This window comes from Halichoeres trimaculatus, unplaced genomic scaffold (genome assembly GCF_033239565.1).
Source record: "Halichoeres trimaculatus isolate MK-OKI-2021-1 unplaced genomic scaffold, fHalTri1.1 fHalTri1_scaffold_20, whole genome shotgun sequence".
NCBI lineage: Eukaryota > Metazoa > Chordata > Actinopteri > Labriformes > Labridae > Halichoeres > Halichoeres trimaculatus.
In genome coordinates this window covers 21,411,416-21,427,174 of record NW_027437198.1, presented here as the reverse complement: position 1 = coordinate 21,427,174, position 15,759 = coordinate 21,411,416, and the positions used below count along the sequence as shown (strand labels likewise).

The window sequence follows — 15,759 nt, the reverse complement described above, 5'->3', positions numbered from 1 at the left end:
GAGTTTAACAGAAAAAAGAAATGACTAACCAAGCTGATTTTTAAAAAGAATGAAAAGTAAAAGCATGAAACTAAAAAAGCGTCAAAGAACTAAACACTTTCAACACAGCGTTGTGAGAGCGGCGATGTAATAGCAGGGAAAATTTAAAAACCAGGAGGGGCGCATTCGAGGTAGAAGCGTGTGGAAGTGAGAGACTTTGCAGGAACCAGTCACATGGGTTGGGGGCATGGATTTCCCGATTTCATCCTAGGGGAAAAAAAACTCGCGTAACAGAGAAATAGAATGAACAGGCCTGCTGAAGAAACTAAATAGAGGAGTTCAGAAATTTTCAGTTAATATATTTTAATCATCTTTATAAAAAATCATGACTTAGTACATCTTAAAAAAAAATCAGATCATATCAAAATAATTTGTTCAAGTTTGATTCCTGGAGTGAATCTTGTTTCTGTGGTTTGGAAGTTTGTAACAAGGAAAATCTGGAGCATCGCCACAAAAACTGAAAAACAGGTGAAAAGAGACATAAACACCTGACAGCTAAATAGACAAACATAAAAGACAAATATGACAACAAACACATGTAAACAGTGGAGGCCTGAGTGTGGAGATGGAAATATCCAAACCTGATAGAAGAAATCCTGCAGAGAGAAAACAGCTAGCTCTCCACAGGGTGTCATCTAAAGTCATCCACACCCTAAAAAACATCTTCCTGCGTGCTGGAAAGTAAAACATCTGATCCAGGAGCCGTGTGTTACGCATCACACTGTATTTCCTCAGCAGTGGGCATGAAGTGTTTTTCATAACCCGACTCTACCAGTTCTTCTTCTGAGGAGCCCCAACAGTCCTCTGCCTCCTCCCCCTCCTCCTCTGAGTCAACGATTTTGCTGTATGCCTCTGTTCTGTATTTATTGTTTATCCTTTGACTGTCCCCTGTGACTGTGTCCTCCCGTTCCTCATCTGTGCAGTCCATCTGTGAGGATCTGTGTCTGTCTGATGGCTTGGTTGGTTCTTCAGGGTCGGGAGTTTTCTTCAATGCCCAGGATTGGATGTCCACAACCTCCAGCAGAGAGATCTCTGGATGTGACTCATAGAAAGGAAGCCAATCGGAAAGCTCATGAACCTGCAGAGAGCAAACAGATACTGGTTTTAATTCATCTCAAAGTAATACTTTAATAGTTCTCTTTAGAATAACAGCCAGGGCTTGACATTGACAACCGCCAACCCGCCAAATGCTGGTGAATTTCGGCTGTGGCAGGTAGCACTGTCACTCCTACTAGCCACTTTGGCAGGTTGAATTATTTAATTGTAGTTTTCTGAAACAGCATCTGAAATACATCAAAAAAATGTATTACTATACTCCAGAGTGACTTATAGTCCAGAAAGAATGGTGCTTAGTTTATTACTGAAAAATTACTGCTAAAAATAAATATTTAAGCTGACAGTGTTTCTATCTAGATTTTTCAGTTAGGTTTTTATCTTTTCAATTAATCTCTAACCTTCCCAACTTTCATTAAATGGAATATTAAAATCTTTCTTTTATTACTTTGTTTTAATAATCTGCATATCTTTATATTTGAGGAGCACAACCAGCTAAATACCTGATTTATGCAGTCTACATTTGAGTGTGCACAGGGGTCATTTACATTTAAAAAGGTTGTAAATCTATTTCAAGAAAACTTAATCATGTCATCACCCGCTTTAATCATATTAAACATAATTATCCAACAACAAAATTGTGGCCAGTGAAAATGCTGAGTGGCTAGTAACTCTGGGAAACCAATGGCCACAGTGGCTGGTGAGCAAAAAAGTTAATGTCAAGCCCTGATAACAGCATAAATCTGGATCAATAATCATTCAAACCCTGATCCACATTTAAATGTCCAGGACAAAGAGAAGCGGTCTCACCTGAATCTTCTGTCTGAAGATGAGGCTGTTTCGAGGATCCGGCACTTTCTGGAAACACTGAGCCATCAGAGGACATGCTGTTTTGGCTTTCGGACACACACTAATGGACACATCCAAATTGTAAACATCAGACAACCTTTAAACTCATGGTTCTTAATATTTGGATGTGTCAAAGTGTTAACTGCGTGATGTGAAGATGGAAGCATGGTTGCATGGTTACAATAAAGTAGCATCAAAGTACCAACACAGAAATCAAACACATGCTGATCAGAAGGTCCTCTTTCTAATAACAGGTTTTAATAGGCTCACTCACCAGACTAAAACCAAAGTAACAACAACTAGAAACGTGACAGGGAGCAGGGACAGGACCATCCCAGAGTAACCTGAAAGAGACGGTGAGGGGGGATGTGGGGTGGGCAGAGAAAGAGATGAGTTAGAAGTAAAGATGAATCATGTCAGTCATACTCAAATTTATATGATGTCATCCCAAAACCCCCTATCCTACAACCACCAGCTACTGATTACCACCCAAGTGTAAACTGATTACAGCTAACTACTGATAACTGCTAACTCACTGACTTACTCTTGGTTCTCAGGGGTAGAATGAGTCAGAAGGTCTCAGACCCAGTTCTTAGTGAGTATTTAGTGCTGAATAATATTCCCTTCTGTCTAAGTTCTTGCTTGTGTTGTACGTCGCTTTAGACAAAAGCGTCTACTAAATGAAACAGTAGAACTGTTCACCACCCAATTATACAAACTACTGAATACCGCTAACTAACAACTGCTAACTGCTAGCCAATGGTTACTGCTGACTAATAATTCCTAATTTACAGCTGTGTACTAGTCCTGGTCACAGCTTTCACACTAAACCCAGAGGGAGAGAGGGCAGTACCGATCTCAGTCTGACTACTGATTGTGAAGTTCAATGTGGTCTTTTCTCCGGGCCCAGCTTTCGTCACAGCTCGTATCCAACAGTCATGCTTCTGGCCTGGTTGGACGCTCAGCTGTTTGGTGGTATCAGAGGAACTCACATTGTAAACTGGAAGACAAGGGTCACTTAGTTTATGGCTCTTCAAATACTTTAATATTTACTGATTCATTTTTAAGTATTTCACACTGCACCTTTAAATAATAAAAACTATACTTTTAAAAGCTGCACACTGTCCATTAAATGACACACATTACCGTTTTGGCCGTTGACTCCTATTTGGTAGTATAAGATGATCCCATTCTGCTGATGGAGGGGGACAGGCTCCCAGGCCACGGTCGCATGGCTGGTGTTACTGGACACCTTATAAAATGATGGTACTTTGGATGGGGCTAGAAATTGAAGAAAAAGGACATTGGTTCACATTTGATTTGATTGTACGTTCTGCCCATGTCCAGATTAGTAAATCTGGATCTATGTGAGGACATAAGTCAACACCCACGTTTGCTAGATGAGGACCATCCGGACTTCATTTTTATCTTCACGCAACATAGTTTGACTGAGAACGTTTAGAGAAGCTTAAATCAATAAACACAAAGTAGATACTGACTGTCCTGGAGGGAAAATCCAGTCACAGATGACAGGTGCTGGACACTTGATGGACTCGATGACAGGTTGCTGTGTGACACCGTGAGAAGAGAAACTTGGTAAGGCGTGTACCTCTTGAAGTGACCTACAGAGTGGGACACAGATCAGAGTACTGAACACAGACTGCACGAGTCCCTGACTTGTCCTAGTTCTAACTAACCCAACCCAATCTGACTTAACCAGAACTAGTCTAGTCACTAAGCTGACCCAAAGTAACCTCATGTCAACAAACTTAACAAAAACTTACCCTAACTCATTTAACTCTCAGTGATCCTGAGAGGTGTTTGACATGATGATTAGTCATTCCTGGTTTGTACGTGTTGTTGCTTTTATGGTTGTCTTCATGAATATCGTTCTGATTGTTGATTTGAAATTTGTTCTGAAGGTTGTTACGAAATTTGTTGGTTTAAATCAGACATACCGTTTAAAGAAGTCGTTGTATGTCTGTTAGAAACTCTGACCCAGTCCAGTCCTTCGCCCAGGGGTCTTCCAAATTGTTTGTACTGCACCACATACTCCTTCAGGGTATCAGAAAACGCAGAGAAGTCCCAGGACACAGTGAGATTGTCCTCTGTCATCTCCCAGTCAAACCCTTTCTTATCCTCACCTTTACCTTTAAAACCTAGGGAAATGAAGGAAACCAATGGTGAAGGAAACAGGGGACTGAATCATGCAAATAGACTATTTTCAGAAAGAAATTATGATCACAGTCTATGACAGAGCACAACTTTAACAGGGTAACTGGTACCTGGCACAGGCATAGACAGGTAAGAAGGGACACCAGCTCCATGAGCGTTAAAGGCCAACACACTGACTGATGACACATTCTTCAGAGTGGAGTTCAAGTAGCATTTCATCTCCTCACACACCAACCGGCCGCTGTCCTCAGCTATGGAGGTTTTATCGTCAGAGCCGTTCAGGTAAGTCAGTCTCATTTCATACCCCAGGATGCGGCCACAAGCCTGGGAGGGAGTAAGCTTCTGGAATAAGGAGAGAAATCAGTGTGTAGGCGAATCATTTCAACAAAGACATGGGGTGAACAGACGGAAACACTCGAGAGTTTTAAATTATCATCTTCAGTTTTTTAAAAGGAGGGTTCAAGGTCAGATTAGGCTGCCCTACACAGAGCTAATCCAGGTGGCACACGATAAAATGAACACAAGCTGAAAGAACGGACAGAAGATGGAGCAAAGATGGACAAATTAAGGAGAAAAAGGACAGATCGGGAGCACAGGGGCAAGTGGAAAAATATGGCAGGACCACACAGGACCTTAAACCAATGAATGGTCTGTTGACCTGTCGTTAACTCATCCTTACCTTCCAGGTGAGCACACAGTCAGAGCTCTGAGGAGGTGTCCCGCAGTCCCTCCACACATCCATCTCTCCAGCTGAAAATCAAGGAGAGGACAGACTGAAGAGTGCTGGGGTTAGCCTAGTTTAGTTTACTTGTAGTTGGTTTAGTTTGGTTAGGTTTTGTTGAGTTGAGATTGCTTAGTGCAAACAGGACAGCTGGGTAAGCATGACACGACCCTCTCTTTGTGTTTGTTTTTGTTAGTTTCCTTTCAAAAGGTCTAGTTGCCTAACTTGTTTGCCTGGATAGCCAAAGCTATGTCTAATTAGCTAATTAGCACACAAAATTTAAACAGCCCAAACAGCTAGTCAACTACTGCATTTAACAAAGGAACTTACTGAAATGATGAGGGGTGGTCATACGTTGGGTTTTATGAGTCTATCTACATCTTCAAAAGACACTTAATTTGTTAACTCCTCACTGACAGAGTATCTGATTCTTTGTGGCTAATGCTAAGCTAATCACTAGCTGGCTCCAGGTTCACACTCATCATTTTGAGTTGAAAAAGGTAGAAATATCCTGACCAACTCTGGCAGAATTATTGATACACATTTTCCAGAAATGACAATCTGTTCCTTAAAGATGCTATGAGGAGGATCTGTTTTAGTTGCACTCCCTCGCCACCTTGTGGCCCGGAGTCTCAGGTACACTGTTGTAAATTACTTTTAGTGAGGTGTGTGTTTGTTTTGGAATTAAATGAAGAACGGATAAAAACAAATCTTCTTTGTTCAAGATAACTTTTACTAGATACAATGTGTCGAGGTAAGGTTTTTATCAGTACAGTTACGTAGTGTAATAGTTAGAAATGTGACACCAAGCAAACATTGTAGCACCTGGCTATGTGTAGCAACATCGTCAGCCCAGTGCTCCAACGTATGTACTTAATGTAACAACAAGTAAACACTGTCAGTTTCTAAGTAGTTTAGTAGCCCCCTATATTTAGCACAGCTGGCAGCCTGGTGCTCTATGACATGTCCGTACTGTGTGTGTGTGTGTGTGTGTGTGTGTGTGTGTGTGTGTGTGTGTGTGTGTGTGTGTGTGTGTGTGTGTGTGTGAATTAGCTATGTCCTGTCAGTCATCTACCAATCAGAGCTAACGTAATCTCACTCTTCATTTTATTGATAGACTCTCAAGTTTGAACAGACCACTGCAGAATAACTGCTGACTGTGGGTTGGAATGGACATTATCACAAACAGTTTAGCCTCTGTGTTAGCCTTTAGCTTGTGCTCTAACACTCTTCCATTTATTTTTCTCCTGCTTTTCTGTCCTTTCTCTGTCTGACAGTTAGGCTCCTGTGTCCACCATCACTACAAAATTAGTCACAGGAATCGATTTCAGCAAAGAAATACAGATATCTGTGTTTTATCTCTTCTCACTACTAAACTTTGTTAGCTGAATCTTAAATTCAATAGTTGTAAATGAATCTGACAAACAGGGGGCACTCTGAACAGAAAATGGTACGGAGCAACACACCAGCACTTACCTGTCCCGGTGCTGGTTTTCCTCAGGGATTCACTCCAGTCACTCTTACTGCTTAAGTCACAGGCACAGCGGACCTGGACTTCATGGGCCGAGCAGGGCTCAGGATCCAGAAATGTAAAGCTGCCATGGTCAGATGTTGCCTGTACAGAAAGAGAAAATGAGTTATCATAAACAGACAAGTTATTTTTATGTCTTCAAAATTTTTATCACACTGTATGAAGGAGAGCAACACCACAGAAAAACATCTAAAACACCTTGATCCAGTCCTGACTGGCCTCAGTCCGGTATCGGATGTCACAGAATCCCAAAGAGAGCTTCAGCTGATCACAGCTAGAGGTCCAGGAAATCCCTAATGGCTCCAGATCGCTCCATGTGACTTTAGGAGGAGGCGGCTTGACTAAAAAACAGACAACACAGTAAACTTAAAACGGAACGAGACTGCTTCAGAATAAAAGAGATGCAGAGGTTATTCATATTATTACTGTTGCTAGGCGCCGCCCTGTTGCGGTAACTTTCTCTTCCTTGTCCGTTCCTTGTAATTTTTCATCTTTTTTTTGTCATCTTTACACTTGGTGGTTTATTTGTTTGTCATAAACACCAAACTGGTTTTGTCTTCAGTGATATTTTTACTATTTTTGCTCCTGTGTTTGTCTGGAGATCCTACATGCAACCATGGCTGCATTGTTTACATGTGAAATCAGCTGTTAGCAGCCTGTAGCATGTCATTGCTAACTGGTGCAAGGCCTGATGTTTCCCCACAAAGTTAGGAGAAGGAGGTGAGGACGACGTGCTGGTACTGAGGTGTGAGCTAAGAAGTGACGACATGGACCTGTCCTTCCATGCATCGTCATAGGGAATGTAAATCTCGAATAAGACGGATGAGCTAGCCATGCTAACCCAGCAACAGAGGGAATACCAGAAGGCAGAGTAGCATCATGCTATTCACAGACATGGCTAACAGAGCTAACACCAGACAACAACGCCTCATTGGAAGGAGTTCACCTGTTGTGAGCAGACAGGAGACAGAGATTTAATTTACTCACAGATTTCTTCTGTGTTAAATTTATGCACTGGAGATTTGGCAGATCCGTGGTGGTTTTTAGCCTGGACCCAAACACGAAGATCATCATGGCTGGGAATGTGGGTACGCTTGATTGAACCATTCAAACTGAGCCCACAAAACACATGCTGATTCCTATAGGACATGTAACATGAGGAACAGGTGTGACACTTATTCAGAAAAGCCCTCAAATAAGACTAAAGATTGATCAGATTGAGGAAGGCAAAGAGTTGGTGGTGTTTACTCTGAATATGATGACTCCCAGTGTAGGGTGTAGTTACGGGGAGTCTGAGGGTCTGGCCCTGGTGCCCAGGTGCAGTGGATATCTCCTCGACAGTCTTCATCACATGGAATGAAACAGTCAGGACGAGTGGGAGGAGCAGGGGAACCTGGGATAACAAAATTATCAAAGAATAAACCTGAGTAAAACTTATTTAAGAATCAGACTTCCTTTTCAGATTGCAGTTCACCACATGGCTGGTTAGGTTAATCCATACCACACGCCATGCTCAAAGACTCCCTGACCAACATATCTGAATCTGTCCCCTCTTTTCTCAGGTTACCTCTACCGCTGAAACAGGAACCCCACAGTTTCACTTGCTGCAGAGTGAGCACACTAAATCTGTTTCCTGCAAAACATCCTTAAAAGGCAAACATTAACCAAAACAATACATGAAACAAACACTGAACGATAACCAACCAGAGGTGCTTACTTTCTTAGTGACAAAAGGATTTGAGTGCATCATGAGGCAGAGCCTTTTGTCAATGAAACAGTCTTATGACCCTCTTATTCATCACATGGTGCATGACGGGAGAACCCTAATTTTGTTGTACATTTACAGTGCAATGACAATAAAGGATATTCTATTCTATTCTGTTCTATTCTATTCTGTTTACTTATCAACAGCAACAAGGTGTAGATGATGCAACAGCAACTTTGCTAAATCTGGTGGTTTGACAACGAGAAGGAATGAGGACTTGTGCTTATTTTTGATTTACTGAATTGTCGGTAGTTTTTAACTGTTTGCAACCTTATATTTTAGCTATCAAGAAATGACACAAAACAACACCAAACAACCCATGACAAGACACTACAGCACACAGAATAAAACCAAATGGCAGATCTCAATACGGTACGACACCAAACGGCACTGCACAATAAAAAACAATGACGTGAGACAAAACAACAAAAAGCAAAACATAACAGAAAGACACCAGGCATTAAATGCTCTTTGATTTGTCCACTGAGACCAGTGAGTCCTGACTCTTTCTGGAGGTAATTTCTGTTTGTGGGTTTGTGGTGTGTACATAGTATTTTGTCATCCTAAACTTGAACTGTTAGGTGAATTAAATTGATTAAACTTTCATTAAAAAATGTGAATGTGTGGCTGTTATTCTTTGAAGGTATTTTTATCTGTATTTATTCTTCAGTTTACCTTTCCTCACTGAAATTCCATTTTTTTCCCATGATGCACATTGGCCCCCTTGGCACAGCCCCTATGAAAAGCTAACCTAATACTCACTGAATGTGGACTGAGCTGTTTCCCTTTGTTGACAGACTATAATATATTCTCTGATTAAAATAGTGTGTGTTGTGTTAAGAGTATGTTTTAAGCTCAAATGGGTTTGTGCTATGTCATGTGTATGCATGTGTATGTGTGTGTGTGCACTGAGCTCACAAATTCTAGTGAGATAAGTAACACTTCAATAACCAGCTCATTATTTGCCGTGTGACTTATCACTCTTCAGAAATACCTTCAACAGTGCGGACATACATGCCTTTATTCCTGCAGCTCGTTTCAGAGAAGTTCACCAATACTAACAGGAAACGAGAACTGAGCTCAGTCTGCTGTGGTCAAACCATTTCCTGTCATCAGATTGATGCAGACTGCTCTCACAGAAAAAGCCCACACTGTATGCATGTTATCACTATCTCATCACACCATGTAACAGCTGTATGTATATTACACTACCAAAAAAGTTTAAATCAAAAATTAACATGAAATTTAAGATACAGACATAAACAGTGGGAGAAGTACAGTCAGATGGTAAGACAGTTTTTGCGTGTGTACCTGAAAAAGATACAATCTCTGGCAAGATGACCACCCAGACCTCCAGAACACACCAGAGGTTAATCCTCAACATCACACCTGGACATAGCACTCCAGGTTCTGTGGAGAACACACACACACACACACACACACACACACACACACACACACACACACACACACACACACACACACACACACACACACACACACACACACACACACACACACACACACTTACTTTAAGTGGTACCGGTCAACTACTAACTGAAAGAAGCACAAAAAACATACTGTGACTACCATCAAATTTAGCCCTGTCTAAACTAACACACACTCTCTAACATAAAAACTAATAAAACACTCTTGCATGCAACCTTACACACATAAACTAGAATACAAACTTAAACACAAAGTGATAACACACTTTTGCATACAAACTTACGCACACAAACTAGAAACTTACGCATTAAGTAACACAAACACTTACGCATAAGCTACCATACAAACTTACACACAAATTAAAGCACAAACTCACAACCAAAATAACACACCAACTTTCACGGAAACAAAAAGTACTGAAATGGTTCTTGTACCTCATTATTACACTCGGGGCACCCTGTCTGCTGAGATCTCTCACCAAAGACGGTAAAGACCACACAAACGCACACTCACACTCTCTCCAGTCTGTATTATAATGACTGAATTGGCTTGTGCCAATAAGTGCCTGTCTGTAAGAAACTGATTAAACCACCGCGGGAGCGCGCGCAGCTTGCGGAAGTTATCGCCAAAGTTCGGTGTCTCCGGTCTGCAGCAGTTCCTCTCGACTCAAAACCGATGAAACACGCTGATAGACGTGCTAGTAGTCAATTTTAACAGATAAAGTACGTGTATTTGACAAGCTAGGCAAGCAAATGTGGTCAATATGTGTCATTTTTCCACCTTAAAAGCCACCATGGTGGTTGGAAAGCACCAATTGGTCTATAATCTGTCTAATTTTACTCACTCAAACAAAATGAGACTACTTCAGAAGGCAATAAGTGACAACAGGTACCTGGATTACTTTTGGGCAAACGAAAATGGTCAATATTTGTCAGGCTGCGCGCGCTCCCGCAGCCGTTAAGTGAGTTTCTGCTGACAGTCACTTCATGGCACAACACCGTTCGCTTGATCGTCAAGCCCCGCCTATTTCAGGAATTCCCAATGACGTAGGCAGGGAGTAGAACGCGCACGTTCTGTCTCACACATTCTCACAGGCAGGATGTAGATATCAACAGTCTAAAATCAATGTCTATCTTTATAACACAGTTAAAATTCCATTTCTGACTCTATATTTTATTGTCTATGTTTTATGCGGATGATGAGCTATGACTGACTTTATATATCTGGCAGTCTGACTCCATATACAGCCTGTGATGTACAGACGTAACAGTGATGCTGTTAACATAGAGGAAGAGTAATACGACCACTTTTTCAGTGACGAGTTATCCAGTACGTTACTTTTTCTAGAGGGATACTCAGATAAAATTTACTTATCCAAGTCACCGTGCGTTACTTTTCTTTTTTTTTTTTTTACCATTTCCCTCAGTAACAAGGTAAATTTGCTTTCTTTTTGCATTTCGGGGAGTGACAGGAGATGTATGGGACAAGTCACGTTTCCAGCATGAGGACAAGTCACGTGTGAAACATTTGGACATAAATGCATAAAGTTGTTTGACTTTTACCTGGGGGAAAGTTGAGTCCTTTCTTTCACTGTAACTTCCTTTGCTCCACGAACTGAACCATCTGTTCAGCAGAAATACATCCGTTGATGAGCAGAGCAACATCACGTGCATGCTACCTGCAACGAGACTCAGGCTGACAAACAGGGGCGTGCCCAGACTTTTTAGACTTGGGTGCCCCGACTAAGGCACTGGGGATTATGTGATCCCACACTCCAACATCATTTATTTTTTGCTTATTTGTATTGCAATAACCGAAATAACAGGATCAACAGGCTACTGCTTAAATGAAAAAAAAAAAAAGAAAGAGACTGACAAAATCAAATTTTACTAAAGCACAGAGTTTAGTTAATAGATATAAAACTGAAAGCTAAAATTTAACTGAACGGTACTGTATATTGCACCAAAAATAGAACAGTACAAGCTTTCTTTAGTTGTGTTTCAAAATTTTAAATGTATAAAAAAAAATTTTTGTTTGTTTTTGTAATTGGGAAGTAAATATGTCACAACTAAAATCGCTTGTTCCATATTATTATTATTATTATTATTATTATTATTAATAATAATAATAATAATAATAATAATAATAATAATAATAATAATAATAATAATAATAATAATAATAATAATGATGATGATGATAATAATAATAATAATAAAAAAACATGTAGACTCATGTTATTATTCATTATTATCACAATTACACATTTTTGCCAAGTGGAGCAGCTCTATGAAGCTGCAGAGGTGTTGTTGTCACCTGCTGTTGAATGTTACTCAAAAAATAACTTATTATCTATCTTGCTTTCAAAATCAAGTAATCAGTAAAGTAACTGACCTACTTTTTAAAGGATTAATCAATAATCAGATTACTTTTTCAAGGTAATTGGCAACATTGGACGTAACATGTTAAATACATCACATGTTGTTTTTTTGATAATTCATTTTTTAAAAATTGATTCATAAAAAAATATCGTGAAACAGGTTCTCTTGGGTTCTCATAGTGAACAAAGAAAAGACAAAAACAAGTTAATGCTAATTACAAAACCAAAATGATCTTTAATGATAGCAGACCTACAGACACATTTTGGACACATGGCAACATTTTCTTCACACTTCATTCACATTCACACACTTCACTCATATAAAAAGTAAACAAGAACTCCAACAGTTCATAAATACTGAAAGACAGGATGGAAAACCACACAAGAGAGGCTAAATAACAGGTATGCGGACATGTGTTGGTCTGAATGTGTCTTGGCTCAGATATTTGGGGGTCAGTGGCATCTCAACACAGGGAGCTGATCTCGCTCTTGCTGCAGCCCCACTTGCAGCAGGCGTTGGACAGACCCACAACCACGTCTCGACCTTTGCGGTCAGCCTTGCGGAGGGCCTCCAGGATCTCCTCAGTAATGAAGGAGCGAACCGGCCTCTGAAACACTCTCTCCTGGTTGTCTCTGGGTGTCAGGCTCAGATCTCTGACCCCCTGTAGGAGACCTTCCACCATGAAGTTGGGACTCAGGCCCTCTGAAGAGTCCTCCTGGTGGGAGCTGAGCGGGTCCTCTAAAGGGTCTGCTGAAAATTAAAAAGTTGGAGACTAAGTGGACTTTTTCTTTCACACTCTGACAGAAAGTATCAGTTTGTTCCTGTTTGGTTCTGGTTTTAAGATAGCAGTCACAGGGACATTTAACTTGAACTGATAGGATTAATCCATTAAGACTGACCTCTGGTATTAAAGGATTAAAGACATCATTGTTAAACTGAACCAGTGTCATTAAATGAGAATTTTGCTGCTGTAAGCATATAATTAACACAAAATAAAGGCATTTTTAAAGTATGGTTTTTCAGGATTTTTTGCAAGATTTCCATCTGCTCAGATTACCAAAAGAAGGTAAGAGCAGAAATACCATTACCATGGTGCCATGGTACAGAAATGGATTAAAAACAGATGTAGCTGCAGCTCAAGAATCTCTATTTATTCTAAGGTAAATATTATCAGAGAGGTTGTGCCCGCTTCAAACATCCTTCATAAAGTAAACTTTTTATTTTGGAGATAATTTTCAGATATGATAAATTTCTTAATTTAATGTAACGAAGCTTCCGACAAAAAGCTGCCATCAATAAAAACATAATACTAGAGATTATAATAATCCCTCAAAAGCCTATCAAATAACAAGAGGAGACAGTGAGAGGAGGCGTGCATATACAACAGCTACATGAGATACACCTTTAGCCTCTCACCTGCACTCCTGAGAGATCGTTTCCATCGCGAGCCCCCACAGGTGAAGATCACAGCCCGGATAAACTCACGGCCGCAGAGCTTCACTCCATACGAAGGGTCATCCATGGGCTGAACTCCAGCCACCAGCACACACACAGCCAGCACTGCAGCTTTCCACATGGTACCTGAGGAAAAGAAGGTGACACTGAAGTGGATTCAATATTAGGATGAGATGTCTGTGTGACTCTGTCTGTGAGAGTTGTGGCTCCAGTGATCCAGGTGAGCTTTATAAAGGTGTATGGAGCAGTGTGCAGGAAGGTCTTCTGTGAGAAAGCAGCAGATCAGAACAGGAGATAGAGACAGAGACCTTTATGGAGACAAAAAGAGGTCCAAAGGTGGAATAATTAACCAATATGTCAGCACACAATGAGAGCGAAGTGTTTCAGCATAAGAAGCACTTTGACACTTTCAGTGTCCCCCAACGTCATGGCGCCATTAACACTATCAAAATTTAACATGCAAACAAACAAATACAAGAGATAACAGTCTGCTGGACGTCAGAGCAGCTGAAAACCCCCTGAAACCAGTCAGGGACACCACCATTAACTACAGATGTCTCATCTATCCTTCATTGTCTCCATATATCTCTGTGTGTCTCTGTGTGGATCCACCTGTCTTGATATGTCTCCATTTGTCCTCCTATTTATCAGTGTGTCTTCATATGTCTATATGTCCCTCAGTGTGTCACTATTCTCTTTTTTTATGTCTTCATGGGAATTTATGTGTCTCCATGTGTTTTCCTGTCTTCAAGTGACTTCATATGTCTTTGTGTGTCTTCATGTGTCTCCCTGTGTTTGAATGTGTCTCATTGTGTCTCTGTGTCTTTGTGTGTCTTCATGTGTCGCCCTGTGTTTGAATGTGTCTCATTGTGTCTCTGTGTCTTTGTGTGCCTTCATGTGTCTCCCAGTGTCTTTGTGTGTTCATGTGCCTTAATGTGTCCCCCCGTCTTTATGTGTCGCAATGTGTCTCTGTGTGTCTCAATTTGTCTCCTTGTGTCTTTGTGTTTCTTTATGTGTCTCCATCTGTCACGTGTCCTTATGTATCTCAGTGTGTCTTTGTGTGTCTCATTTGTCTCCCTATGTCTTTGTGTGGCTTCATGTGTCTTCTTTGTCCCCCTGTGTATGTATTTTTCTCAGTGTGTATCTGTGTGTCTTTATGTGTCTCCTGGTGTCTCTGTGTTTTCATGTGTCTACCTGTGTCGTTGCGTGTTTTCATGTGTCTTCATTTGTCCCCTTTGTCTTTATGTGTCTTAGTGTGTCTCTGTGTTTCATGTGTCTTACTGTTTTTTTGTGTGTCTACATGTGTCTCCCTATTTCTTTGTGTGTCTCCATGCATACCCCTGTGTCTTCTTGCGTCTCCTTGTGTATTCTTTTGTCTTAGTGTACCACATCTCTTTATATTCTACATGATATTTTGATGTGAAGCATTTTAAAATGTCTCCAGTTTTTGCTTTTTTTTTCATAATAGAAGCCCTCATATCACGTAAGAGTTATTACATTATCAGGTAGCTTAATCTGTCTAAAAACAAACCTAACAACCTTTGGAGAAATATCATTTAATGGTACTCTGGATGTACTTTTGACACATATTGGAATCAAAATGACTACTATCTCATGAATATTCAACCCTTTTAATCCTATGGTCCCCCTATTTGGGGACAAACAAAGCATTCATCACTTGAGATAGTTTCAATAGTTTTATTTTGTTTGAGTAAATATGAGTTATTACTCTGAGTCAAGTAGATCCTGTAGATGCAGATTTACTATTTTCAATTTGGGTAAGACATTTTCTGGCCCAGACCCCTAAAATAGGCCAGAGCTTAAAGGGTTAAGAGATCCGCCTTTTGTAATCCACATAAATCCTAGCATACATCTCAAATCACTTACTCTGTGTCATGCCTTTACAAATTTAGAGCTGAAACCCTTTCAGTGACATTTTCAAATTTCTGATAACAAAGGAATCCTTTAATGAGTCAGACAAAAATAAAACAGGTTTATCTATGTATCCGCTCTGTCTAAGGTCACCCGTTTATAAACTACAATGAGGATGATGAATATGTAATGAATGTGAAGATAACAAGCAAACAAAACGGCATTTTAGGAGGGTGTCATATACACCAGTAACACACCTCCTGAGGTCAGAGAGCCAACATGGGAATATAACATCCTGCACTTTTAAAATTTCTTTCTGAGTAACACCTACACAATGCTGAATGAAGTATATCACTTATTAAAGGGGTACTTTTATAACACATTTCATTTAAGATTATGTTTTAGCATTAATACAGATAGGAAAAAAAGGCAATAAAAAGATAGATTTACCTGAGGTATCACTACTGAA

The 15,759-nt window shown here is 40.3% G+C and overlaps 2 protein-coding genes across 3 annotated transcripts; both read right to left on the bottom strand.

Moving 5' to 3' along the window:
- Positions 1-387: 387 nt before the first annotated feature.
- On the bottom strand, positions 388-10,562 carry il12rb2l (interleukin 12 receptor, beta 2a, like). Its single transcript, XM_074696856.1, has 15 exons — positions 10,017-10,562; positions 9,445-9,543; positions 7,617-7,761; positions 7,356-7,507; positions 6,567-6,709; positions 6,314-6,452; positions 4,796-4,866; positions 4,227-4,458; positions 3,900-4,100; positions 3,441-3,563; positions 3,088-3,222; positions 2,795-2,941; positions 2,216-2,285; positions 1,903-2,002; positions 388-1,117 (listed from the first exon to the last, which is right to left on the bottom strand). Exons 2-15 carry the CDS (start codon positions 9,515-9,517, stop codon positions 749-751), a joined length of 2,100 nt encoding a protein of 699 aa, XP_074552957.1. The 5' UTR covers positions 9,518-9,543; positions 10,017-10,562; the 3' UTR covers positions 388-748.
- A 1,663-nt stretch (positions 10,563-12,225) lies between these two features.
- rln3a (relaxin 3a) lies at positions 12,226-13,630 on the bottom strand. Of its 2 annotated transcripts, none has more exons than XM_074696484.1 (2): positions 13,380-13,630; positions 12,226-12,713 (listed from the first exon to the last, which is right to left on the bottom strand). In XM_074696484.1, the coding sequence occupies exons 1-2, from the start codon at positions 13,537-13,539 to the stop codon at positions 12,427-12,429; spliced, it is 447 nt and encodes a 148-aa protein (XP_074552585.1). In that variant the 5' UTR covers positions 13,540-13,630; the 3' UTR covers positions 12,226-12,426. The 2 variants fall into 2 exon arrangements, with proteins under 2 accessions (XP_074552585.1, XP_074552586.1); XM_074696485.1 differs by having other exon boundaries at positions 12,226-12,710.
- Positions 13,631-15,759: the final 2,129 nt, after the last annotated feature.